Source organism: Pan paniscus, chromosome 5, assembly GCF_029289425.2.
Source record: "Pan paniscus chromosome 5, NHGRI_mPanPan1-v2.0_pri, whole genome shotgun sequence".
Lineage (NCBI taxonomy): Eukaryota > Metazoa > Chordata > Mammalia > Primates > Hominidae > Pan > Pan paniscus.
This window is the reverse complement of record NC_073254.2, coordinates 99,106,829-99,134,268: the sequence shown is the minus strand read 5'-3', so window position 1 is coordinate 99,134,268 and position 27,440 is coordinate 99,106,829. Positions and strand designations below refer to the sequence as shown.

Below are 27,440 nucleotides of genomic sequence, written 5' to 3'. Positions count from 1 at the left end.
CACTCCAATAAATTACACAACACTTGCATAGGCTGCAGAAATAACGCAGGACAAGACTTACACAGATGCCAATCCGCAGCATTTATACACATGCACATGGCAAGAGACAGAAACCAAACACTATCATTCAACTCGGGAAGGGTAGCGCGATCCCGAGCTTGCCCAGCGTGAGAGTGCTCTCTGCGTGTGTGTCTGTGTACGCGCGTGAGTGAGACCCATCCTTGGGGCATTTCCCCTCTCTGGGCAGTTTTGCTTCATTTGTTTCCTATTTCTGCTACATAGAAACTAACTTCCATCTCAGCTCCAGCCAGCGCCGCTGAATAGAGCCTGTGCTGCGGCTCCGTGTGCGTCAGATCCCTCCGCGGAGCCGTCCCCGGCCCCCTCCCTGCCACTATCGGCCTCCACAGAGAAAGCGCCTTCCAGCCAACCGGCGGCTTGGGCTCCGACATCTTCTCCGACTGGAAATAAATAAATAAATCGCACGCCCTGCGGGGAGGAGCGGGTGGGGGGTCTCACTGTGCCGCGTGCGGAGCGCTGGGGACGAGGGGTCGGAGGCACTCTTTTTTAGCGCCGGGGGGCGGGGGCGCGGGCCGGAGCCGGGGCCGGGGCCGAGCCCGGGGCCGCGAAGGCGGCGGACTCCTTTCTGCGGCGGAGGGATCCGCGGCGGAGGCGGCCACGGCCGTAGCCGCTGCCTGAGAGTTGTTGTTTCCTCCTCCTCCTCCTCCGCCTCCGCCGCCGTTGCTTGAATGGTGGAGCCGAAGCTCGGCTCGTGAACACACACTGACAGCTATAGGGCAGGCGGCGGCACCGTCCCCGCTTCCCCTCGGCGGCGGGGTGTCCCGTCGGCGGCCCTGAAGTGACCCATAAACATGTCTTGTGAGAGGAAAGGCCTCTCGGAGCTGCGATCGGGTAAGTCGGGGGGCTGCCGGGGCCGCTGGCACCGGGCGATTCCGCCCGCGGTCCCCCGCCCCCCGCCGCCCGACCGCTCAGCCTGTGTGTCTCCCCGTCCCTCTCTCCCGCGCAGAGCTCTACTTCCTCATCGCCCGGTTCCTGGAAGATGGACCCTGTCAGCAGGCGGCTCAGGTACGGCGGCGCGCGGCGCGGGCCGGGCCGGCGCTCGCCGCTCGCGGGCGTGGGGGAGGGAGGCGGCGGCGGCGGGGCCGCGGCCCGGGGCGCGGGGCTCAGCTCTCCCCGCTTTGTTGTTGCAGGTGCTGATCCGCGAGGTGGCCGAGAAGGAGGTAAGGGCGGCGGCGGCCCGGCGCGTCCCGCCGCCGCGCGGCCGCCTCTGGGCCGCTGCGCCGCCGCTGCCGCCGCCGCCAGGGCGCGGGGCGCGGGGCTCGGGGTCCCCGCCGGGGCGCGGGGCGGGCGGGGGAGGGGAGCGGGCGGGTAGGGGCCGGGGGCCGGGCTCACGGGGTGTCCTCTCCCCGCAGCTGCTGCCCCGGCGCACCGACTGGACCGGGAAGGAGCATCCCAGGACCTACCAGAATCTGGTGAGACATTCACGTCGCAGAGCAAAGAAACTTTTCCCTGAGTCGAATAAAAATTGAATTTCCCGCAATTTTTTACAGAGACAAAAACTTGGCCCTAGAACGTGAAAGCTCCGAAGGCCATGGGGAGGGTTGGGAGGCCGGCGCGGGGTCTGCGGGGGCCAGTGGCCGGGGGTACTCGTACTCCGGGGCCGCAGGGGCTGCGGACAATTTATTTGTGATATTTTGTTAATGTGCTAGAAATAAAGATACGTCATGAGTGTTGTGCAGTGCAAGGCCGGAGGAGGAGGGGCCGGCGCGCGCGTCCGTGCGGGCGCGGGGGCGCGCGAGAGTCGGCGGCGGCGGGAGCGGCGCGAAGAGGGAGAGCGCGCTCGCTCGTTCGCTTGCTCGCTCTGCACGCGCGGCCGGCTCGGCTTTCTCCTGCCCTACACAATAGCTGGTGACTAACTGCTCCGAAGTGGCATTAGCATTTCACAAGCAGGCTATCCAGCCGCTGCGGTACCGTGGCAAGACATTATTTTTTCCCCCTCTGTCGATTATTTTGTTTTCCTTACATTCAGTCCTGGGTTTTTTGTTGGAAGGATTCTGATGTGTGATGATAGTTGGTCAGTGCTTCGCCTTGCATTTACTAAAACACATCTTTGCAGAAGTGTAAAGCCTGTAATTCCCTAAAACCAGAAGTTTAGTAGGCTTTTTTAAATTCTTATGGTATGCCTCTCGTTTAATTAAAAATTATTATTGGAGTACACTGAAGAGTTTTGATTTTTGTCCGCATATTTACTGTGGGATGGAACTTGGCCTATGAAAGTTGTGTTTATATTGGGACATATTTTGTTTAATAGCTTAAAAACCTTAATTTTGTGGGTTGTCAAAATGAGTATTTTAGGAATCTTTAAAAATTGCTTTTCAGAAGTGGATTTATCACTTCAGTATTGTGATTGGAAGTTACTTTAAAGGAGCTATATTTTCTGTAACACTTCTAAACTGATACAGGTTCGTTGTGTGAATATGTGTGTGGGGCAGTTAAAGCAGTCGCACCGGACCCACCAAGCCTTTGAAATTTATGTAGTGCGTTGATTTTATGAGGCTTTTGTAACTGTTTTGAGATAGTTATGATTACTAATGTTACTTCATCAGAACTTCTCTAATGACTGGGAAGTTTCAGCGAGCTTAGAATGAGTGTCTTTTGTGAGGTAGAAAGCAGGACATGATTATAATGGCGCTTTTTTGGTATGTAGTATATTTCCTAACTTTTGTGTATAAATCTCTTCTGGTTTAATATAAGTTGTTGATAACCGCTCAAGGCTGTTGAAATAAGCAAGGGTACTGAGGTTTAATACATCTAATGGAGATTTAACAGTGTATTAGTGTATTCATTTTCACACTGAACGTGTGTTAATTTTCAAGGAGTGATTTGGGTTATTTTCATTCAATTCTTGGCCAAAGTGAATGGAGCTGGAAGTAAACTCCAAGATTTACTAATTTGAAATTAATTTTTAGGTTTACAAATATTTGATAGAAGTCTTCGTGAATTTACATGTCTTCCTTGATATTTGAAAAAATTATCGCAAAGATTATAATACATTTTTAAGATGGGGCAGGTTTTACAAAACTCGTCTTTGCATCTGCTTTTACATCTGTGCATCTCTTAAAAACCCACTAACCTTAAGTCACTGAGGAATGCTGCATTTTCTTATCTTTTGGTAATGTTACATTTTTTAAATGAAGCAGCTTAATGTTATCTGGCTAAATTATGGTAATGGCTAATCCTCGTAGGAATATCATTTTGTTTTTTTTTTCAGTAAAAATGAGCTATCAATTTTGATTTTGAGTTAATTTAATTTTTGGGGGGAGGGTGGGGGGAGGAATTATTAGTAAAGTGAATTTCTATCCCTAGTCTGCATCTCAGATTTAAGATACAGTAAGCATTCTTTCTATCTATGTATTATGCTCAAAATTCACCTATTTTGAATGGAAGTGGTTTTTCTTGCTTGGAGTTTTCTCCTTACTAGAACAGGAACGTTGGCATACTCATCAGACAGTTTAGAAATCTTATTAGAACTTGGAGTTCTTTGACTCGTTTTCTCTTTTCATTCATTCAGCATATTGCTTACTCTATATCTACTGGATGCAAGGTACCATTTGAGGTGCTTTCTCATCCATCAAACTGTATATCTAGGTGTGTGAGTTAACTTTATTTTACCTTTTTAGTTGAGATTTAGTTAGGTCTAAAAACATTTGGAACACTGGATTTTTTTGTTCAATAGTAGATCTCGCTGTTTAATATCTAAGTCAGCACATGCAAAGTCTCTTGTACAGTATTTTCTATTTTAATTCTTCTGACTTAAAAAGTTTTACGTTGTTGTATATCGAGTTGAATTTATTTAACATTGATTTGAAAATTACTTGTTGAGTCATTAGTTTCTACTCTACCTGGAAATGATTTGTTGTATTAACTAATAAACTGAGCAATATTTTAAATGGGAGAACTCATATATCACATCGCATTGAAATTTCTAGGAAACCTCAAATTATTGCTGCTTAAAATGGGGTGTAATATTTGTAGATGTGAATTTAAAAATAGGCACTGATCATCTGTAGTTAGTCTAGTTACAATCGCAATGGTTGAATTTTAATCAAGAGGAAAGTAGAATTTTAAGAGCAGTTTTAAAAGTTTGCAGGTTAAAATTGATGCGTTCATTTCAAGTGTGATTGAGAAAGGAAATGGTCGTATCTTATGGTTGTTTCTGTCTCTGGTATAAAACATGACTGATTATCACCATCTACCTTAAGATTTAAAACATTTTTAACAAAGTAAATGGAATTGGATAGGAAGCTAAAAGTTGTTTTTGGTACTATGGTATACGTTTAATTAGATTTTACATTTTTTAAAATATGAGATTTGTTTTAAAGAAAAGGGGCACTTTTTCCAAGTATCAGAATTCTTAAACTGTAGAATAAAAAACTTTTTTTTTGGACGAAAGGAAAGCTTTGTCATTTGTTTATTTCTTAGTTTGAATAGTGAATCTAGTTAGTTTATTAAGTCTGCTTTCTAGTTGTCACTTAATGATGATTGCATATTTACGAGATCTAGAGGCAGAATTTTCAAGCATTTTACCGAATTTGGCACTCTCTTGATTACGTTTTTTCTTGTAAGACTTCTCTTTTTTCCCCCCAAGAACTAGTTCATGTTTGCCAATCTGTTAAAATGATTTAATTTTTTCCTTGTAAAATAGTGATACTTGCTTTTCTTAAAATTATTCCACTTTATTAGAAATCTTTTTTGTTTGTTTGCTTGTTTGTTTTAAGTGAAAGGATTGGGAGTCAGGAGATGTGGATTGTGGTTTTAAGCCCCGCTGACAGTTAAACTGTAGGTAATCTTGGGCAAGTCATGGAATTTCTCTTTGTCCCAGTTATCTCATTTGAAAAATAAGTGGATTGAAATTTTTTCAATCTGAAAATCTGTGATTTTGAACTAGAAATAGCAGTACATTGTATTTAAGAACTAAGCTTTATTTCATTCTTAGAGCTTAGTTTTCCAAAACACAGAAAAGTAGAAATCACATAGGTTACAAAATTATATAAATGCTTTTCATAGTGCCATTCTTTGGTGGTAATATCATTTCTTGTTGCAAAGATGATTTGAGACACTAACTACGTTGTAAAAGGCCCCAAAATTACCATGATTTCCATCATAGTTTAAGTACTGGTTTTCATTATTGTTGGTCTCAAATTCAGAGATGAATAGGAATGATGGATAGGATTTATTTAAGTATATATCTTAGGTATACATTTATTTAGTGTGTGCTGATTAATGTGAAAGTTAAGGTATAAAACCTAGAGACAACTTTCAGGGAAAAAAAAAAGATATCATATTAAATGTTTTAGAAGTAGGGATTCCCGTTCTATATTGAAGATAACATAGTTTCAACACTTGATTATTATAATTTTTTGGGGTTGGGTGAACATGTAATAAAGTAAATGTGTGTAGTTGTAGTAGAGTTACTATTTCCTTTTTTAGTAGAGTATCAATGAAATAGAAGCTTTGCGTGGTAGTCTCTAAAACAGCTTTAATCTCATATGGTCGTTATAATGATGAATAAAATATGTTAGGTGTGAAGGGTTATATGATGAATAAAATGTTAGGTGTGAATATGTTGCTGAGAGGCTGAAGGAGCATTCTTCATTCTTTCTTACATATAGAATTATTCTATTGATGCTTATACCATTTTTTAAAATTTGAGGCATTTACAAACATTTTTAAATGCAATACTTACTATATTGTTAATATTCTTAAATAATTGTAAAGCGGCATGAACATAAAGCGGGAGCTGGAATGTCCCTTTCCCAAACCATAATGGTTTTTATTTGATTGTTGTGAGGCAGAATCATATTGAGGGAGTCTGTTTTCCATTCTGTAAAATGGGCTAATAATAGCTTCTACTTTGTGTGGTCTGTGAGTAATAACTGGCATGAATCAAGTACTATGTAAGGGTTTTGGTTTGCTATTATCAGAACTTTAGTAGTGGTAGTAAAGGTTGTTCCGCTTAGAGCTTTATAATAAAGTTTTCTTTAAGAAAAGCATTTACATTTTTATTCCAGGCACAAGTATGTATGTACTTTCTGAACATAGAATCTGCAGTATAAAAAGGCCACATTAAAACTTCAGAAGAGTCCAGGTGTGGTGGCTCATGCCTGTAATCCCAGTACTTTGGGAGGCAATGAGTTGGAGACCAGCCTGGACAAAATGGAAAACCCCATCTCTACAAAAACTAAAAAAAAAAATTAGCCAGGTGTAGTGGCGCATGCCTGTAGTCCCAATTACCCCGAAGGCTGAGGTGAGAGGATCGCCTGAGCCCAGGGAGGTTGAAGCTGCAATAAGCTGTGCCCCATGCCACTGCCCTCCAGCCTGGACGACACAGTGATACCCTGTCTCAAGAAAAGAAAAGAAAAAAATCTTCGGAAGATACTGTAATTACTTTATAGACTCAAGGATGAAACAGGTCTAAAAAATAAAGGAAAAATGTTTAGTTAATACCAAAAATAAATCATGGTTAAGGCATTGTGGATAGACCTCTGGAAAAATTGTGCTACTGATTTCTACTGTGACTTGTTTTTATGGAACACTGAACATTAAGAAATAATTTGGGTGGTTGACATATCCTGAATGGATTAGAGAATATGCAAAGCTTTTTTTCTTTGGGTAATCATCAAATGACATTTAGGAATATATGAAGAGAATTTGGCTATGGCGTCTGCCTCCTTCTATACAGTTACTTGTGAGATTTACAACCATCACAATAGTTTGTATTCTTTTTGGAAACTGTCAGAGAAGAGATGTCTTGACTTCTGTTTTGTCAATCTGTTTATATATATTTTAAACAGAATTCAAGAAAGACTTTAGCTTTAGGTTAAATAAATCCTAACCGATTTCAGTTTTTTAGTTGATTCAGAATTTCTTTGTAAGTTAGTTTTTGGTTTTCTTTTTTTTTTCATAATCTGGAAAGTTGTGGATGAATAATAAGAAAATAATAATAATAATAGTCTAATGCAGCTTCAGCTTAAGTTAAAACCAATTGACAGTCATTCTTCCCTTTCTCAAGTTTTGTGGGTATTTACCATATCACTACAGAATTGTAACAAATAAAATGTATCTTGTACAACTTACTCTGAACAAGTAATACTAAATAGGTTAGTTTCATTCTTACTAGTAGTTTCCTTGTATAAATTTCAGAATTCATAGAAAAATATCTGTAATACTAAGCTAAGTAGCCTTTAGTTGCCAGAGAATACCAAACATACTTATTTAAAATAACTTCCTATTTTAATGCACTTTCACTTAGAAAAAAATTTTTAACAGCTAATTTTAGGATATTTAAGTTGCTTTTGTGGTTATATCTAAAAGTGGCAAAGGCTATTATAGGAATCAAATTTAAAATTTTAGAAAGACATTTTAAATGTGAACATTCTCAGTTTCTATTATTTTTTGAGAAGCTATGTCAATGAAATTATGAGGAAATTGTGAGTGAATAAATTACTTTGCAATGAATAATGTTATTGGACCTATGGAATATAGAGGAGTATAAGTATTTTATAACAAATCGGTGAAAATGATAACATGTTTTTTCTTGATGGAATTTGATAAAGCAGGGTACTGAAAAATCACAAACTGTTACCTTATTGAATAGTGATGAATGTAAGTTGACAAGTTACTACAGAGAAGGCAATCATCAGTTGTGAGGCAGCTCCTCCTTTATTTACCTTACACACTCAAAAACAGCCATATTTGAGCTTAGGCATCACAGGTAAGAAAAGGATGGTTGGATGAGGAGTTTTTGATAAGAAAATTTAGGTGGCAACATAGTCGAATGCAACTTCTTCTTATATTAAAACTAAATTGTAAGGAGAATGAGATGTGTGGTATAGGTAAGCCCTAGGTTATCCATGACAGTACAGATGGCTATGGCAGGTTTTTTTGCAGAAGAGACACAGGAAGAATTCATGTACAGCAGGCCTTCCTTATCTGCGGGTGTCACATCTGTGAATTCAACTGTAGATCAAAATAGTTTAGAAAAAAAAAGATATAAAAAATTTTAAAAATACATTGTAACAATTATTTACATAACATTTACGTTGTATTAGATATTATAAGTAATCTAGAGATGATGTAAAGTGTGCAGGAGGAGTGTAAAGGTTATACGAAAATACTGTGCCAGTTTATATGAGGAATTAGAGCATCCTGGATTTTGATTTTGGTGTGGGGTTTCCTGGAACCATTCCCCCATGAAGACTGGAGGATGACTGTGTGCTGGACTCCAGCTGACCCATGGTCATGTGTCATGGTCTATTTGGTGTCTGTCATGAATAGAAAAAGGCATGTAACTTGTCTTGGGAAAGGTTATAGTATAATGCAAGAAATACATACCTTGTGTTTGACTCTGGTTTAGTTTTTGGGTGTAGAGACACTAAATTCTAGGCAACTTAGTGAAACATCCATTGTCTGAAACAACTTTGCTGTCATTGTATAAGAATTATGTTATTTTGAGTACTGTGCTTGAAACTGAAACATTAAAAATGAAACTGGTCATTCAAGATTATTTACATTGGCCTTAGTATAAGCAGTTAAAGGATGTTTCGTCCTTAAATTAATACACAGTAACTTTTCATCAGATTCCTAGATTTGAGTTTAACGTTTTACTAATAATGCGTTAAAGAGAATTTTAAAATTACACAAATTAGCACATATGACGACTTAAACATCAAAACTTGAAAATTTGTTATTTTAAGCAGTTAAATGTTGTCATTTTGTTGTATTTTAAATTATTTTTTATGGAGTATCCCTAGTTTGGTTTATGGAAACCTCAATTCTGAATAGAGTCTCTTTTTTTTAGCAAGATGTAATTGGTTTATGATGAATAAAATTTGGAAGCGTAGTATTGCATTTTCTTTTTTTTGTTTGTTTTTCTTATAGTATTGCATTTTCTTTAAATGACAAATTTGTGTTGGTAGTTGTATTGATAATGTAAACTGAATTATTATCTAAATGAATTCTTAACAGTTAACTAAATTCTGAATATGACATATTCTTTGAAGCTTGTTTATTCACAATTACTTGAGCAAATAGACCATTGAGATTAATTTTTACACTTAATAAGGTTCTATATTAATTTTATTATAATTATAAAGAAATAATAGGCATCTAAGGGTCCTTCTGAGAATAGTTACCTAGGTTAGAGGACTTGACTTGAACTGACTTATATGGGTTCTATTAAGTTTTTAATCAAATCTACGTGTCGATGGGGAGAAAAACTAAAGTTCTAATAAGGAAGCTGTAACATAATAAAAATATCAGTAAACTTGGAATCAGGAGACCTGGGTTTGATTACTATTTCTCCTATTTTCCAAATGTGTGCCCTCAGACAAACTGCCGCCTTTAAACTTCAGTTTTCTTTATGTATGAAATAGGGAGAGTAGTTAAGCTTATGTGCTTATGAAGATAAATAAATTTTGAGAACACTCAGCACAAAGTAAGTACTCTGTTTTTCTGTGGAGAAGCTATTACAGTTAAAAAATCAGAAAATGCATTCTTTCTTTAAAGATTATAGATATAATTTAACCCACACTGTTAGTAACAGATTTATAATTGTAAGCTTGGATGTTTTTAGAATTTTAGGGGCTGGGATTTTAATATAGGCCTTACACAGTAATTATCACATAGTATTTCTATAAATTTATATTTATATATTGTATATTACATATTATAAATAATAAAATATAATTAATGTATATACAATATATTGTATTTCTATAATTTTGTTTATATGCTACAGTAGTGTACAAATAAGAACTATATTCCAATAAACTGGCCTTTTAGAACTCAAAAACATAATAGAGAGCAGAAGTGTAACTAGCCTTTTATATCTGACAAAACTGTGAGAGAATAGATTTGAGAAGGTCTGAAAAAGTGACTTTTTAGAACCAATTAGGTGTTCAGAACATAAGGATGAAGTGAAAGCCTAGTTAGACAAATGATACTGGTGCCAAACAGCAGGGTCTTATTTTCATAATAATTATATACTAGAGGAAAGAAGGGCACTTCTAGGTCTTCACAGCTAAATCAAATAATTGGAATGAATATATTGATCTAACATCACTTTGAAAAGGTTGTTAAAAAGATGCTCAAATTTTTTTCCTATTTAGATTTACAAAGATTTTGTTCAACATGAAGGGTCAATATGTAATATAGAATGTAATTAAAGTAACAGCCAACTGTTAGGTACAGTACTAACTGCTTCATATGGTTTAATTTAATAATTTATGACTACTTTCCAAGGTGGTGACTGTTGTGATACCAGTCATACAGATGAGGACACTGAGGCTTAGAAAGAGTAAATGTTTTTCCCACCCTCAGCCTTAGCAACTTTAAACCCAGGCTGTGTGACTTGAGATTTCGTGGGGTTTTTTTGTTTATTTCGCTTTGTTTTTGAGACAAAGTCTTGCCCTGTCACTCAGGCTGGTGTGCAGTGGCATGATCTTGGCTCACTGCAACCTCTGTCTCCAGGGTTCAGGCAATTCTCCTGCTTCAGCCTCCTGAGTATCTGGGACTACAGGCACGTGCCACCACGTCCGGCTAATTTTTGTATTTTTGGTAGAGACGGGGTTTCACCATGCTGGCAGGGCTGGTCTTGAACTCCTGACCTCAAGTGATCCATCAGCCTCAGCCTCCCAAAGTGCTGGGATTACAGGCATGAGCTACCATGCCCAGTGAGATTTCGCATTTTAAACTACTGACCATTTATTTAAAAACTGAGTAGAGTTCTTAGTGACTGTAAGTCTGGTAGAATGCAGCAGCTTCCAGATCCGTTGTATTTTCTTCCTACTGATAACACTTGCCTTTTAACAATACCTTCCACTGAGATAATGGCAAAATTTTTTGGCTGGGAAGGATGGCTGTTTATGTGAAGTAGCATACTATCAGAAAATGTTGTTTTAGCCAAAAATGCGGGATAATAAACCTCTCAAAGAGCTCAGTTTCTTGTTTCTTCCATACTGTAATTCACATTCTCAGAAGATGACCCTTTTGTTCAAATTGCAATGGATAATTTTAGAAATACTTTGTATATGTGATCTGAAAAAGGGATGATACAGATTTATGACTTGGGCCAAGATGGACAAGGAATGAGCAGAGTTGCTGCTGTTTCACAGAATTCTTTTGTTCTTGCTGATGGAAACGTTGCTAGAACCATGAATCATTCTTTCGATCAGGGGGTGGTAAACTAATGGCTGCTGTGGGTAAATTGTGCAGGAGATCTGTTTTTGGAAGGCCATTAAGCTAAGCATTGTTATTGCATTTTTAAAGAATTGTTTTTAAAAAATAAGAACATGCAATGGAGATAGTATATTATTATTAAAGCCTCAAATATTTACCATATGATGGTTACAAATGTTTGCTGACTTGCACTCTAAATAATATAACATGATATTTTAAAAAAAGGATACCTTTGGCTAATTCAAATTTTAACTATGAAAAAGAGTTAAAATGGATGGACAGTTAACCAAAGATTGTTGTTACCATAGCAAGCAACTCAACTGAGAACGGAGGTGGAAGGGACATAAGTTTGAAAAAGCTCTGACTAGCCTCCTGGTTTAGCCAGTAGAGGTGTGACTCTCAATGGGATGGCATCAGGATTTGCATCCATAGGGCTCATTCTTGCATCTTATTGGAGGAGAGAAAATATTTTGTTCATCAAAAAGGGATGAGAGCTAGGCATGGTGGCTCATACATGTAATCCTAGCTACTTGAGAGGCTGAGGCAGGAGGATCACTTGAGGCCAGGAGTTCCAGACTAGCCTGGGCAACATAGAGAGACGCTGTATCTAAAAAAATAAAATAAAAATTAGGTGTGATGTAATGCACCTATAGTTTCAGCTGCTCTGGAGGCTGAGGTGGGAGGATCGTTTGAGCCCAGGAATTTGAGGCTGCAATGAGCTGTGACTGTGCCCCCTAGCCTTGGTGACAGAACGAGATCCCCCCGCCCCCTTAAAAAACAAACAAAAACAAAACCAGGGTGGATGAGTTTAAAAAGTTTTGAGCACTACTGATACATGGGCATTCTTGGGGAAATTTTAAAAATAGTAACAAATTTGGTATTAACTCTTTAATCTGTTTTTACTTTCTAATTTTAAATTAAGGGTTTAGAGCAGTATAATCTTATAAATATTGTAGTTTTATCTTCTACTTTTACCCTTAGAATTTTTTAAAGTGTTCCCTTTTACCTATAGGAATTTATGCTTTTATGCTAGTTTCCTTAGTAGTGCAAGTTAACTGTGAAATGTTTCTCTTTTTCTGGCTCAGTTTAATGTCTGTGTTGAAAACTATTCAAAATGTCTGTTGTATGACTTGCTTATATCTTGCACATTGATATATACACATATTTGAGGTAATAGGTCATTTGTGTGATAGTATGAATTGTAGGGTCCAGAGTTAGATTGCTATGGTTTGACTCTCTTATGTGCTGTGTTTGAACTTGGGAAGTTCTCAATATCTTTTTAAATAAATTCTATAATTTTTTTATAGAATGGGAATAATGATAGTATATACCTCTCAGAGTTATGAGTAGTTCCATGTAAAACTTACCACACTTACCATAGGGCCTGGCATTCAGTGTGCAGCCAATATGTGTTAGCTATATTAGTATAATTTATCACACTGACTTTATAATCTGGTCATACTTTTTATGTGTTGAATGTTAAGAATTTGAAAGCACTTAGGGTCACAGAAAGTAACTCGTATATCAGAAATTGGGGATCTTGAGGGGTTTTCCCCTGAAATAATATTGTATGGCAGATTGCTGAGAAACCACATATATAAAATATAGATAAGAGATTTTATTATTATATTATTTTAAATGTGTCTTTTAATTATTTACCAGTGAAATAAAAGCTAATTTAAATTAAAAGCTTAAGTTTATATTAAAGATATGGGGTTCTTACTAAGTTGAAAACTGAAAATCACATATGTATATCTGTAAATAATGGATTAATATTTATGAAGAATATGAATATGATTAATATGTTTATAAAGAATGTTTAGAAAAAGTAGAAAAGATTGTTTTATTTTTAAAAATATTTTTGTTTATTCTGTGTGTGTGTGTGTGTGTGTGTGTGTGTGTGTTATAGTTAAGAGCAAAAAGATTCATGGCCCCTGCTCTTTTGTAGTTAATGGTGAAGTAGAAAAACATTAAATTACACTTTTAAATGTATAATCACAAGCCGATGTATTGAGTTAATAAAGGAAAGTCACAGGAAGTGTGCAACCAAGAAAACAGACTTGGATTGTGTAGAGTATAGAAAAACAAAGGAAGTTACATTAGAGGGAAGATCTGAGACACATGGAAGAGTTGTCTGGGCAAGGAAGTGTGGGGAAATGCAGAGTGTATGCTATATGATAAAGTCTGACAGGAGAGAGAGATTATGCGTAAATAACCTGAAAGAAGGCCATGTGTTTGAAACGTGAAAAGTGAGAGTTGGGAAAGGGACTGGGAATGTGCCAGGTGAAGCTAGAAAAATAAGAAGTGACCATACATGCATTTCTGGGCTGGTAGACCAAGTTAAGGATTTGGATCTTTATCCAAAGAGTGAGGAAAGCATCAGAAGTGTTTTAAGTAGGGGTGACTTGATCCAATATGTATTTTGGAAAGAACATTCTAATTGCAGTATAGAGAATAGATTTGAATGGGGCATGAGTGCATATGGGAAAGGTATGCATTTATTGCAAAGATTATTTGGACTGTTACGGAGATACAGGTAGATGGATTTAAAAATAGGAAGGAAAAATTAAGTTGAACTTGGTGACTGCTTGGATATTGGGAATATGATGGGAAGGAGGAAGGAATGGACTGTGTACAAAAATGCAGCTCCTTGGTTTCTAGCTTCCAAGGTTGGATAAATGGGGTTGACATCCACCAAGGTAGGGAACACTTTAGTGGGGAATGTTTTCATGAGGATCCATCAATTCAGTTTTGCATATGTTGAGTTTCAGATGCTTTGGGGCTCTAGAGAGCTGTTTTAAGGAAGTTTGCTATGCAAGTCTATGCTATAAATAGAAATTTGGCAATCATTGTTATAACAATTGTCCAAAGAGAGAGTATATAGTGAGAAGAAAAGAGGATCTGGAACTGGACTCTGGTACCTAGGATCTTAAGGAACTTCACTATTTAATGGCTATATAGAGGAGTATAAGCCTAAAAGAAAAATGAGAAGGAATGGTTGGAGAGGAAGAAAGCAAGCCAAGGAGTGTCACAAAAGTTAAGAGAAGATAGTTTGCAAATGAGGAAGTGTTCAACAGTTAGGTGAAATATTATGGGACATTAAATAAGGTATAGATTTAAAAATGCTTATTGGAGTTATTGATAATTGAAGGTGAACTTTTGATAAGAGCTATTTTTTGTAAAGTCATGAGTGTGGGAGCTAGTGTGGAGTAGATTGAGGAGAGGATGGGATATGAAATTAGATGGACTATGGACCATTCTTTTAAAAACATGTTTCCGGAGAGGAAGAGAACGGGAAAGGGGTAGCCAGGATATTTGGGTGGGAAGGTGTTGGATAATAGCAGTTAGACAGGATTTTTGTTTTTTCCTAAAGTGGATGCAAAATGAGCATGTTTACATGTAGATGGGAAGGAGTTGGTTGAGAGGAAGTTAGTGTACATACTAGAATGTGGAGGTCTAATTTATAGTGTAGGATTTCCGTGCAGTCAGAGAAGTTAGGATTCAAAGCGTAAGTAGAGGGATTGGATCTTAAATATTTATTAAGAGGGACAGTTGTGTTACTAAGAGACAGAATTGGTACAGGTGTAGATAGGTTTACAGATTTGATAGGGAAGAAACAAAGCTTCAGCTTTAAAAAAGGTTCTCCTGTAAAGTAGGTTAGGTCATCTGCTGAGAAAATGAGGGGTGGGGAAGAGGATTCTTGGGAAAGAGAGGATAATAGCATTGTTTGTTAGTCTGTTTCCACTGTTCTTTCCAGAGACCCTTTCATGGTGGTACCTCAGGGACTGCTAAGAGGAAGCAAGTAGAGAGTCAAGCATTGAGATATGTGTTCCCTGATGCCACTTAAGTAAGAATACTTTCTGAGTACCTTTACTTTAATCTGTTTTGTCTAAAATTTGTTTGAAGACATGTTCTAAGGCTTTCTTTAAAAAGTGTTTTAAAACTATTAGAATTGGCCGGACGCTGTGGCTCATGCCTGTAATCCCAGCACTTAGGAGGCCTAGGGGGCGAATTACTTGAGGTCAGAAGTTCGAGACCAGCCTGGTCAACATGGCAAAACCCCGTCTCTACTAAAAATACAAAAATTAGCCAGGTTAGGTGGTGGGGCGCCTGTAATTCCAGCTACTCGGGAGGCGAGGCAGGAGAATCACTTGAACCTGGGAGGCGGAGGTTGCAGTGAGCCGAGATCCCGCCATTGTACTCCGTCCTGGGCGACAGAGGGAGACTCCGTCTCAAAACAAACAAACAAACAAACTCACCCCAAAACTATTAGAATAAAGAATTATACCATGTAAAGAAATTTTACTGCATCTATTTTTATGTGCTGGGATAGGTGCTAACAAAATGTTTTGGGTTTTTTGACAGTGGGGAAGTCAGTTGTTTCTGCATATTCTTAAATCTTCATATATCCAACTAGAACTTTATTAAGCACTTAACTATAAGTACTGCATTAGGTATTGGGTAGACAGAGGTAAACATGGCCCAATCTCTCCTTATGCAGGACACAGACAAGTAAACTGGCAATTTTAGTATAGTGCATGAGTCTTATGAACCCCCAAAACAGGGCAAATAATGGTAGGGCTTGTGTATTTTTGCGGGGAAGAAGATCGTAGCTGTCATTAGATTCTTAAAAGTCTAAGTATCAAAATATATTAAGAACAATTAATATGGTAAGTACTACACAGTGCTAGAGGGATGAAGGGACATTCGAGGAGTATAATGTGCTGTGGGAACACAAAGTGTCCAAAAAGGGGCACAGGTGGTGTAAATAGGTCATGGAAGGCAGTGAGTGAGACATAGACTGAGACGTGAAGGAGAATGAGGTGTAGAGGTGAGCAGGTAAGACAAGATTGCCAGCAGAGGCATCAGCTTGTATAAAGTCTCAAAAGCCAGAGAAAGCACAAGGAATTTAAGAACTGGAAGTATCTCTTCTAACTTTAAAATGAAAGTTGATTTTGAAAAATTCAAACATTCTAAATCACCAAAGAAAGCTTGAGTCAGAGTGGATTCATAATATTTTATTGAAAGATAGAATATTACAGTAAGGATTTTCAGTTTCACTACCTGAAAATATATTTTGCCAGAGGATACTAAAACAGGATCATCACACATCTGAAGTTAATAAGTAATGAACTTCCATCTTCTTTAAAGTAAAATTTTTAAAAGGAATTTTGATCAATTAAGTCACATTAAAATAATCATTTGCAAGCTTAGAACTGGAAGCAACCTTACAAGTATTCTAGACTTCTAAATTTTATTTTTGAGTAAATTATTTTGGGGAAGATTAAAGAAAAGAATACGATTTTAAAAACTCATTTTGGTAAGTTTTCTTTTAAATGCTTTTTTATTTAGCTAATCATACTAGTGTTTCCTAAAGTATGTTCTGAGTGAATATGATAGATATTATTAGGGAAAAAAGGGATTCTGTAGCTAAATGAGTTTGGGAAATAATCTCAGGATTTTTCAGAGACTTCAATGTCAGTGTGCTTTTTGACTGCAAAACACAGAGGTAATATGTATAATTCATATGATACAAACTGTATTAGAATTCCTTTTTCCAAAAATACTCATTTTACTGGCTTATCACCTACTGTATGCCAAACTGCTGTTTTAAATAATCTTACCAAAGATTATTTGGTGGCAGTATGGCTCCATGTTATCTTTGTGAAAGAAGGAGTGTATTTTGATAAAGAGTAAGGTAGGTTTCTCCTATTGGCTTCAGTTTAGATGGGTATTAGCTACCTTTAAAAACATATCGTTCATGGATTTCTGCAGTTAAGAGTATAGCAGATATTGCAAGATGGAATGAGATGATTTAAATCCTCACCTCCCCCCACATCAGTCTTATCAAAAGGAATTCATGTTAAAGTTGCCATTACTTGGTAAACTTGAGGAACAATTTTCAAATTTCTTGGTCTTAGGACCCCTTTACACTTACTAAAATGTATTGAAGTTCCTTTATTTGTATAGCTTATAATCTATTGGTATTTACCATATTAGAAACTTACCATTTAACATATTGGAGACCTATTAAATAATACTAATAAACTAATCTTATTTTAATATAAGTAACATTTTTATAATAATTATTCCCAAACAAAACAAATTTGTGAGAAGCGTGGCATTGTTTTACATTTCTGTGAATCTTTAATATCTGGCTTAATAGAGGAGACATTTTCCTATCTGCTTCTGCATTCAGTCTGTTAAGACATCACATGTTATGTGTCCTGTGGAAACCTCCACCGTGCATTCATGAGAAAAAGTGAACAACAACTAATATAGTGTTATTCATAAGTTTTATCTGAGGGACCTCCGGGGGTTCCCAAAACATACTTTGAGAATAGCTGAACTAGATACTACTGTGGAAATTTTTTTCTAACTTGATAGCTAATTATGAAGTAATACAATAGTATTTTTTTCCAATATAATTTTATTTAGATAGTGAATATTGTTTATTTACTGAAAGACTAATAAAAATATTAGCATTTCATATCATGGTTTCAAATGCCGGTATAAATTAAGCAGTATTTTGAAGTTGTTCCAAAAGTGCTCAAACTTTTTATAGTGGGTAGCTTTATTTTATGATTGAAAGATATTTAAAGCAGCAGTTGGAATTTTGCCTTTCTCTCTGTAAGGTTTTTGGTAAATTATGAAATTCAGCATAGATGTTAAGTGTTCTTAAATTTTTTAATAACAAACTATCAGTTCTTAATTCTTAATTATTCTGGAGATTTACTTTACATCAAAGATGCAAAACAAAATATTTTATACTTGGATGAATTTTTTTATTGTTGCTCAAAGATTTTGAAAATTAAAATGATAAACTGAAACCTACTTTATTTGTCTTTTACATAATAGGTGAAGTATTACAGACACTTAGCACCTGATCACTTGCTGCAAATATGTCATCGACTAGGACCTCTTCTTGAACAAGAAATTCCTCAAAGTGTTCCTGGAGTACAAACTTTATTAGGAGCTGGAAGACAGTCTTTACTACGCACAAATAAAAGTATGAAAATTTTCTCATAGGATTTAGACATTATTTATCTCACTTTTGTTTTTGTGTTCTTTGTATGCATAAAAATACATGTGTTTAATAGGCTGCAAGCATGTTGTGTGGAAAGGATCTGCTCTGGCTGCGTTGCACTGTGGAAGACCACCTGAGTCACCAGTTAACTATGGTAGCCCACCCAGCATTGGTGAGTTGTTTGAGTTCACTAGTAGTTAATAGCCTCTTGGTAAAGAGCTTTTGAAAATGAAAAGGTTTTTTAGTTACTGTGGTATTAGAGAACTTCATATTATGTACATCTGCATTCAAAAAGAAAAAAATTGATTTTTTTTCTTAGTAGTAGTTTTAATAGTGAAAAAGTCATGTATAATGAGGGATTGTGCACATTGCACCTTATGTAGGCCAATTAGCTCATTGGAATTTTATTTTTACGAAAGTTCCATATTAAGGTATATATTATTAGGTCGAGTTAGTAGAATCAATATATAATTCATATTAGTTATAATGGTAGGAGACAAAAATAGTTATCTTTTTAAGAGCACAGTACTTTTTTTTTTTTTTCTTTTTTTGGCTAAAGTTTCAAAGAGGGAGTACTGATGCAAGTATGTCTTCTTGAGATGCCTCCTAGGTTCATGCCTTTCACATCTGCTACTACCAGGCCCTTGCCTTACCCGGATTAATACAGCATCATCCAAACTAATCTTCTTGCCTATGGTGTCTTCTATCTCTCTCTCCCTCCCAGTATAGTGTGTAACACTGTAATAGTAACCTTATTCAGTTCTACCTTTGTTGTGTCACTCTTCTGCTCAAGATAGTATAAAGAGGTTAAGATATTTTAATAGTGTTGTACTTTCTCTAAGTGTACTCCTAATTTTCAGAGACCTTCAAAGTTCAATCATAGCTTCTTTTCCACTCTCATGTTCCTGCCTAGCCAGGAATGTTACTCTTCTTTCTTACACCTGTTCAAATCTTACTTAATTCTTCCTTTTCTGGATACTTATTATACAGATCGTAAGTTTATATGACTTTTGTTTGGCATTTTTATATATATATATATATAATTTTGCTTTCAACTTTTTGTTTCCTTTTATTTCTTGTCTTTTAAAAATATAAAAGTGGCTTTTAAAAAATATGACAATCTGTTTTATCAGGAACATTTAGTCATTTACATATAATCATTGATGTACTTGGGTTTAAGTCTACTATCTAACTTGCTACTTTGAAGGCAATCCCTTTTTCTCTAATTGTTTTTAAGATTTTTTCTCTTTCTGGTTTTCTGCAGTTTGAGTATGATATGTCTTGATGTTAATTTTTAAAAAATTTGTCTTGCTTAGATTCTGGAAATGTCTTTTATTGACATTGAAAAATTCTCAGTCATTATCTTAAAATAACCTCTGTGTTCCTTTCTCTCTCCTTTCCTATGGGACTTAAACACTTTATCCTCTTCGTTATCCTTTCTTCTATGTTTTACATGTTTTTGACTCTCTGATGTATTCTGAATTGTTTGCTCTGACTTACTTTTCAGAGATAACGTATGTGATATCTGCGTGGTGGGTAATCATCTATGATTTTTTTTAAAACATAAGATTGTCCTGTTTAAATAATTTCAATATATAATCTTGCTATAATAAACAACCATTAAAACAACAAAAAAATTTGAGAGACGAGGGTATATTTGTACTTAGAAAAGTATTCTAAGGTGGTATAATAGGATTCCTGCAAGAAGGGAAAGATAAAATATTATAGGAGTTTTCCCATTTAGGAAAAGTTTATCCTGTCTTTGGAAAACTATAGATCCACATAATAAGGAGAACACGTTATGCTTGTTCTTTCAGTACATTGTCAGTCCGGCCTGTGGTAGGTAATGAAAGTGTAAGAATGATTGATGGTAAATAACATTTGCTTTGTGAGTAATTCCTGTATGCCAGACACTGTTCTAAGCATTTTCTATTTATTTACTCTTTTAAAACCTTAAATGTTCTATAGGTAGGAACTATTATGCTTATTTTACAGAGGAGACTGAAGCATGGAAAGATTTTGGTAACTTGACCAAGTTCACACATGCAGTGAGAAGTGAAGCCAGGATTCAACCCAGACTGTTTGACTCCATTATGCTATGCTTTATTCCCAGTAAACTGAATTTATTAATAATAACACTTGGCTACTCAAGAAAATTGGTGTTAGTCATTTTTTGTAAAAGGGAACCAAATATTTATAAAATCAAATATAATATTTTAGGCCACGTCATTGATGGTCAGATTAGTAAATACTGCTGACAAGGAGAGAGGAACATTTATCTTCCCTTATTCACAGGAGATACATTCTGAGATCCGTAGTGGATGTCGGAAACAACAGATGGTACAGAACCCTATATATACGTATGGCAAAAATACCTTGGGTTTTGCATCCAAGCATAGAAATGTAATTGATTCATTTAGGTAACAGAATTAATTGCCAAGCAGGTGATTGATGTACCTTTCTGAAAGACTATTTTATTTTTAGAGTTTAAGATAAATTTTTTTTTTCTCTCTCTTCCATTGTGATTTTCAGGAAAATCTTTGCTTTATTTTAAGAAACACCTGTAGTGGATTGCCCATTTTGCCTACTTTAAAAAATTGTATTTACATATATTTTTTGAAAGCACTGCAGAGAAGCTAGACTGACCAAAATGACTCAGCTTGCATAGTCATAGTTTAGTGTCTGTGTTTTGCTAGAGTTCACCATGGTATATATTTTGTTTTATTATCGCTATAAAGTAATGAACAGGATGGTGTTGGGGAGAAATAATTCATCAGTCTTCTTGCCAGAATAGCTGCCTGCATAGTGGTACAATGCATTATTTCAAGCTGTTACAGTAGGTTCAGAAGATTGAAAAAAAAATATATAAATGTTTGTAGTACTGACTTATTTCTTCTTTTGTTGAGTCTTTGCCATTTTCTGTCTGGCTACCTTTAAAAGTTTTCTTTGCTCTTTCCTTGGTCAGTGTGGTATTACCAAGTATCAGTGGAGGTAAGAAAAAATTCTTGATATTTTAGCTTTTCTTAAGATACGTACTTAGATTTAAACGTTTAATATAGATCCCAAATATTAAAATTTTGACACATTTGGGGTAGTAGTTTTTCTTTAAATAAACTTTTAATTTTGGAGTAAGAAATTATTTACTGAGAAGTTACACAGATGGTTTAAAGAGCTCCTGTATACCCCTCATGCAGTTTCCCCAAATGTTATACTTTTGCATTACCTGGTCTATTTCTCAGAACTACTAAGCCAATATTGGTGCATTACTGTTAACTAAACAGCAGACCTTATTCATGTCTCACTAAGTTTTCCCACTAATTACGTTTTCTTATTCCAGGATCCAGTCCAGGATACCGTACTTGACATAGGGTTTGTTAATTTTTTATTGGACTCCTTACTGTAGTTCAGAGGATAATTTTAGGTTAAGCTTGTGGCAAAATTGGATTTTCTTAGGTATTTCAAACCATATGGAAACTGTTGGACCTCTTGAATATCTCACATTCATCCCAAACTTAAAAATACCTAAAATGTAATTTTTGACACTCTCTGAACCTTGTTACTCCAAGCCAGAAGCCTGGAGATAATTTTATTTTAGATTTACTGTTCATTTCTTATGTCCGTTTAATAAATAATACCTGTTTATTCTACTTTCTTGAATTTGTTCTCCATTATCATTGCCACAGCCACATTTCAGGCCTTGGTACTTCTTGCTTGGAGTTCTACATTATTCATTCACTCGCTGAGTAAATATTGTATATCTCTAATTACATCTGGCACTGGGCTAGGGTCTGGAGTTGCGGATAAGCAAGAACAAGACCTCTGCTCTCCCAGAACTTAATTGCTACTTGAGCCCCTGTCCCTAGTCTATTCCTGTATGTATCCTAGGAGTCAGATTCTAACCACGGTTTTTTAACCTTGGCACTGTTGAGACATTTTCGGCCAGATAATTCCTGGATGTAGGCAGCTTTCCTATGCATTGTTGGATGTTTATTAGCATCCCTGGCCTCTGCTTGCTAATTGCCAGTAGCATCCCCACTACCCCCTTGTCACAATTTAAAAAGTCTCCAGACATTGCCAAATATCTCCTGGGCAAAATTATCACTGCTCTAAACTTTTTGAAGTGCACATATTACCATGTCATGCCTCCTCCTTTCCCCCATTGAGAGTGACTGAATGATAGTGTCAACCATTTTAATGCGTCACACAAGACTGACCTTTTCCCACTTTTCCTGCCATGTCCTCACCTGCACTTTGTGCTCTAGCTTAGTACAACTCTTTGGCAGTTCTTAGAATCAGCCATGTTGGTTTTCATCCTTTTGTCTCCTCACATGTTTTATTTCTCCCTGGAATGCCCCTCTGTTTTCTGTACGTTGTACAAATATCTGTTTATCCTTTAAAACTCAGATGTTAAACTGGGCAGAATTAAGTGGTTTTACTTATCTCTACTATTGATTTTATCACATGGTTATGGCTATTTATTTACCTTTGTTTCCTCTACTATACTGTTAGGTCCTGGAGGACAGACATTATGTTTTATTGCTCTTTAGAGACCCAACTCTTCAGCATTAGTAAATATTAAATGAAAAGTAGTAGGTAGTTGATGAAATTCTTACACTGGGATGGGACAAGTAAAGTTCAAAGGTGGGTAAGGTATTACAAAAATGGAATGAAGGTTGGTAGAAAGAAGAGAAGCTTGATCCAAGAATAGCTTTGTGGTAAGAGAAGATAAAATCACCAAACCAGAAACTGATTTTTAAGAAATTAAGGTTTATGAGTAGACTGAGTTATCAGTTCATTACACTTGGAATATAAAATACATACCTATAAAATTTGAGAAGCCACTTGAGCTTGTCTCAGTGTTTTCTTATCCTGTTTTATTTTATTATGTGCTTATAATTCCCAACTACTTTGAACCTTTTGGTCTTTGATGTAAGTTGTGAAAATTGAACTAGAACTCAGTCTCAGCAAGAGACCCAAAGTGGTTCACCTGCCTTCCAGTGCTCTAGAACCTCCTTTAATACTGTTTTCAAAAGCAAAGACAAAAGATCCCACTGATCTGTTGTTATTACCAGCTTGTGATTCTTTTATTGTGGAAGAGAGATGTGAGTGTGTACTTGGCATAGCAGCATTTACTTCCAAAGGTATTAGTGAATCTTTGGTATTGTCCTTTCTCTTACCTCCATACCCACATTATGCCTGTTTTCAGATATAGTTTATTCTATATTTGCTTATACTTCAGTAATAAATGTGCATGAGTAAGGGGAGATAGGAAAGAAGAGACCTAAATACATTAAAGGGGTTTTTAAGGTTAAATTTGGAAGTTGGTTTAATGCATGTTTATCTTGTGAAAAAGATTGTAATACATTAAATTAAAGCAATTTCTGCTGATTGCTTTGTTTGCGTTTTTCTTACATTTGACATGTTAGCAAAGTAAACTTTTTATCTCTAGGTCTTTCATATGTCATCGTTTTTGGTGTTTTGCCTAAGTATTTCCATATTTTTATTTTACTTGTCTGTGGAGGGTTGCTATTAAGTTCTGCAGTTTTGGGTGAGGATAAGGAGTTTTGAGAATCCTGATTCTTAAACATGTTTGAGGGTAAGGAAAAAACTTTGCCTTGAAAAGTAGCTTCACTACCCAGATATCCAATTAATGCTAAGAAGCCTTTGCATTAAAAAAAAAAAAAAAGTCTTAAATCTTGTCTACATTTATAATTTTGTGATTCTCTGAGAAAACTAGTTTGAATAAAGACAGCAAACAGTCACTTAAAGCTAGATGCACATGTTTGTAGAGAAGACTCTTCTTTCTCACCTTGTGCTATATTTTGCCATATTTCCAATATTGTGTTTGAATTTTTCTGTAGCTGGTAATTTCTTAAATTTATTCAATCAAGGTTTTTTTTTCTTAGACTCTTAGGTTTATATTTTTCCTCATATATTTCTTACATAATTATTAGAATTTTTTTATATTACAAATATATGAGATTACATAATTTTAATATATAAGTTAACAGTTACATATAATTCAGCAAATTATAAGATATAATATATGGGGTTTTTTTCCTGTTCACTTATCTTTTTCTAATATGCTATATTCAGTATTTTTTCTTTCCATTTTCTTACTCAATCCATACTTTATTCCTAGTTAGATATCTACTCATCACTTATTTAAATACATTTATTTTAACCTATTGTTTCTCAGTAACCATTTTTACTTTTAGAGCTCATTTTCTGTTTTTCTAGTCATAATTTTAGTCTTATAAAGGTTTTATACTTCGCTTTTTTTTTTTTTTGGTTTAATGATTGTTGACTCAGTTATATTCTTTTTTGTCTTGGTCTTTGTTTTTTAGTGTTTTCCCTGAATGATCTTCATATTTCTATTTGACACAGGTTTTGTTGTTTTATTAACTATTTTCTCCCTAGCCCCTCCCCTGCCTTTCTATTTCCTCCCTTTTTTTTGCCTCTTAAAAACAGGTTAGCTGTGAGAGACTTGCAAGGTGTATTAGCATTTTTTTTTTTTTTTAGGGAAATAATGTTCATTATGCCAGAGTATCAAATGTACAAAATATATATTTATTTATTTTTTCCTCTGCTTAAATTTCTTTTGAAATTAATGGTTGACAAAAAAAAGGGGGCAAAACTTTGAAGAAATGAAACTCCCTTAGGTGAGTTTAAATTGTTGCTTTTGTAGCTAGCTGTGTTTTAATTTCTTCTGTAACTAATAGGATAACATTTGTTTTTAGGTTATAGATGTGATGAGGGATATCCCCTCCACTTCATATAAAACATCTGGCAAGCAATTCCAGTAGTAATTAGGAATCACTAGCCATTTTCCCTTTTAGTTTGCATCACATATTTTTCCAGAGTGATTATTGGGTTTGATTTTGTTGAATACTCATATCTGTGTAGGTGAAGCAAATTATGATATTATTTTCTCATAAGGTCATGACTTTTTATTTTGAATTTCTTCAGGGATCCTTTGAAGTTACATATTCAATGTTTTCTTAGACATCTTTTGGACCTGGGAAGTCCATGATCAGATCAGGCTGAATAGATATTTTTATAAACAAAGGAATAATTTGTTCAGCTCCATAAGGAAGCCTCAGGGGGAAAATTGGGCTCCAACAAAAGTCTTTTAAAAAGTAAAAGAAAACTATGTTCAGTTAAATTAACTTTTATGGCACATGAAGATTTGATTGTTTAGGGACAGTCCATATCAATGTTAGTATAAAATACCTTTGAATTTGCAAAACATTTTGTCTCGTCTGTTTTCTATAGCAACTCTTTAAGATAACCCTACATTTTTAATTTAATTTTATTCTTTTGAGATTGAGTCTCGCTCTGTTGCCCAGGCTGAAGTGCAGTGGCGCAATGTCGGCTCACTCCAACTTCCTCCTCCCAGGTTCAAGCCATTCTCCTGCCTCAGCCCCTCAAGTAGCTGAGACTGCAGGCATGCACCACCACACCCGGCTAATTTTTGTATTTTTAGTAGAGACGGGGTTTCACCATGTTGGCCAGGCTGGTCTCGAACTCGTGACCTCAAGTGATCCACCTCGGTCTCCCAAAGTGCTAGGATTACAGGTGTGAGCCACCACACTCAGCTGATCTTACTTTATTAATGAGGAAACTGAAGCTTAGAAAAGCAGTAACCAATGACATTACATCTCTGTTTTTGTGTGTATATGTATGCATGTACCTCAGATCTTATGCTTTTAACTTTATGTCACATTTATATAGCACCTTTTTGCCTTCTCTATGAAATTCTTTATGTGTTAATGTGCCAGCTCTGTCCATTTGTTGATTTGGTAATAGCAGGTGTTTGAATTTTGCCTCAGTATTTGAACTCTAGAAACAATGAAACATGGTGTGTTCTTTTCAAGTTTTTATATAGTGCCAGATACTTATGAGATCAGGTATTTAATTCCTTGAGAAAGTGTTGATAATTTTGGTGTCAAGCTGATTAAATTTTTTCTAAAATGAAATTTTGTTTTCAGAACCCTTTGATTTTTTTGCAAAGTTAGCTTTTGCTTTTACTTATATCCTTTCCAATTCATTCTCATTGTGGTCAAGAGAAAACTGCAATGAATTATCCCAAAGTAAATCTTACTATGTATATTACTCCATTCTTTTCTCCCCCAAAACTTCAACCCGTTATTACTGGAATTTAGTCCAAAATACCTAACCTAGCTTAGAAAGCACTCTATATAGTCCGCCCCCCTACCTTCTCAGTCTCTTCTCTTGACACTTGCCCTTTCTCTGCTCTGTGTGCAAGTCAATCTTGACTTCTTCATGTTGCTTGAATGCTATGCTCTTTCCAGCCTCAGGCTATTGCACATGCTGTTTCCTCAACCTGGAATATGCTGCGCTCCCATCAGCATTCTGTGGCTGTTCATTTTTCAGGTCTTAGTTTAAATGTCAGTTTTTCAGAGAAGTTTTCCCAGACTCCCAGATACCCACCCCTCAGCCCCAATGTGTTTAGAACCCTTTTGCTATGTATTTCAAGATTTCCCTATACCTTCTATTTGATAACACTTAACATTGTTGTAAGTCCTTGTTTCATGTCTTTCTTCCCTGCTAGACTGCAATCTCCATGAGGGTAAGTACCATGTCTTTTCTTTTTCCCTCTTATATTCTCTAGCCCATATTTGGCTCATATAGGTGCTCTATAAATGTTTGTTGACTCAAAATTGAGTGATTAAAATGTTTGACATTAAAAAAAACCAACTAACTTAAAAAATGTTTATTTAAAAGAAAAATAAATTGTTATTAAAACAACTGTAAACATTTTAAAATATTTAAAACTGAAAACATTATGTCATTGTGTGTTTTCTACTTGAACTAGCATCAGACTGGTTTCCAGGAAATAAAATAAGAGGAAGATTAAATACTATTCCTAATAATTATCATATCTACCCTTTTTATTAGTTCTCTTAATGTAGTTGGTTCATGAGATTTTTTGCTTACTTCTTGGAATCATCATTTTCTGTATTTTATTTCAGTTTAGTATTTGGGTTTTCCTTTTCAGACATTATGCATCTTTATGGTATCTGCTAAATTTTAAAAACATAGTATGTTTCAAACAGGAGGTGCAACTACACACCAAAATTGAATATCTAGAAATCTGGAAAGTAGCTGCTGTGCATACTGATTATTTTAGTTA

General features: G+C 36.0%; 1 protein-coding gene across 4 annotated transcripts in view; it reads left to right on the top strand.

Annotated features, from left to right (window-relative positions):
• Positions 1-609: 609 nt before the first annotated feature.
• Positions 610-27,440, top strand: part of PHIP (pleckstrin homology domain interacting protein) — a 143,668-nt gene continuing 116,837 nt past the window's right edge. For 2 of the 4 annotated variants that reach the window (XM_034962409.3, XM_034962408.3), the window contains exons 1-7: positions 651-909; positions 1,025-1,083; positions 1,209-1,238; positions 1,431-1,490; positions 18,115-18,265; positions 18,357-18,455; positions 26,859-26,876. In XM_034962409.3, the coding sequence (XP_034818300.1) occupies positions 870-909; positions 1,025-1,083; positions 1,209-1,238; positions 1,431-1,490; positions 18,115-18,265; positions 18,357-18,455; positions 26,859-26,876 (457 nt within the window). In that variant the 5' untranslated portion in view covers positions 651-869. Of the gene's footprint in view, positions 910-1,024; positions 1,084-1,208; positions 1,239-1,430; positions 1,491-18,114; positions 18,266-18,356; positions 18,456-26,858; positions 26,877-27,440 lie in introns of all 4 variants that reach the window. The other 2 variants (XM_034962410.3, XM_034962411.3) reach the window with 2 other exon arrangements.